At 35.7% G+C, this 1,185-nt stretch overlaps 1 protein-coding gene across 1 annotated transcript in view; it reads left to right on the plus strand.

Annotated features, from left to right (window-relative positions):
* Positions 1–630: 630 nt before the first annotated feature.
* Positions 631–1,185, plus strand: part of nuf2 (UF2 component of NDC80 kinetochore complex) — a 4,954-nt gene continuing 4,399 nt past the window's right edge. The window contains exon 1 of the mRNA XM_024269990.2: positions 631–884. Coding sequence (XP_024125758.1) covers positions 762–884 — 123 coding nt within the window. The 5' untranslated portion in view covers positions 631–761. The remainder of the gene's footprint in view (positions 885–1,185) is intronic.

The raw sequence follows: 1,185 nt of genomic DNA on the forward strand, positions 1-1,185 counted from the left end.
CCATCCTGGTTTGGGGTAGGAAACAGGTCATAAAATACAGAACAACTGCTGCTAAAAGGTAAAAATGTCAACTGCAAACTAAAGCTTAAATCAATGTTTAAAAAACATTAAACAGTGATAAAAATAAAACTATTTCTTCAGCAAATTTAGACAGGCAATAATTTCATAAACAATGTCAAGCTTAAAGCATTCAGTAAATATTTTCACTCTGTTCTCTTATGTGGAAGGGGATTAGTCCAGAGCCCCTAAAGGAGATTTTATTTTTTGATGTCCCTTTAGGGGCTCCGTACTGTACCGTAGTTGGAAGAAAGAAAAAAGAAAATGAATTTTTGTTTTTTAAGGACTTCAGCTCAGAATTCTGACAGAATGTGTTCTGACATTCTGATATTTTGTCAGAATAATCAGGTTTTGCCAGACTTCAATATCTGATTTAAAATTTAAAAAGTCAGAATTCTAAGATTAAGATTCTAATATTTATTTGTTTAAATAATTTAGGAAAAAGAAAAGGAAGAAGTGAAGAAGAAAAAAAAGGTGGGGGTAGATACCGATTCACACTCCATTCCAGATGGTGGCGGTAATGAGCCACTCGCTGTTTACCAACCACCAAAACCACCACAGATAAAGTGAAGGACCAATCAGATGTCTCATATCGAAAACAACAAGGAAGGCGCCAATTTAACTTCGGTTGGTGTAGGCAATTTTGTATTTTATTCTTCTGGAGGTTTGCGGGTTATTTTGTGACCTTTTATCAAACTTTAACAATGACTGAAAACACGTTTCCGGTCTACAACGCGGAGGCCATCGTAAACTTTTATCGAACAGAGATTCTCGCCGGTCAGGAGGCCAAGCAGTTGACGAAAGGAGACCTGGCTCCGGTCCCCAAGGTAACCTGCTGCAAAACCACACAAATGTCCTCGGATGGGAAACGTAACACAACAGATATCCCTCACAAAAAGTCGTGCAATTAAACAAGTCGAGTTTTTCAATATTTCCGTTTATTAAAGATGGTTAAAATGATAAATTAACTAATTTAATCCCCTCAGTAAAACGACAACATTGCCAAAAAGTGAACACATTTGGGATTCAACGTCAAACAAAATACCCCCAACACACACACAGCTTACAAATCTTTTTAATAATAAAAATCCGTATTTTTATTCTAATATTTAGATTTTAATTTCCTTT

Source organism: Oryzias melastigma, linkage group LG5 (genome assembly GCF_002922805.2).
Source record: "Oryzias melastigma strain HK-1 linkage group LG5, ASM292280v2, whole genome shotgun sequence".
Taxonomy (NCBI): domain Eukaryota; kingdom Metazoa; phylum Chordata; class Actinopteri; order Beloniformes; family Adrianichthyidae; genus Oryzias; species Oryzias melastigma.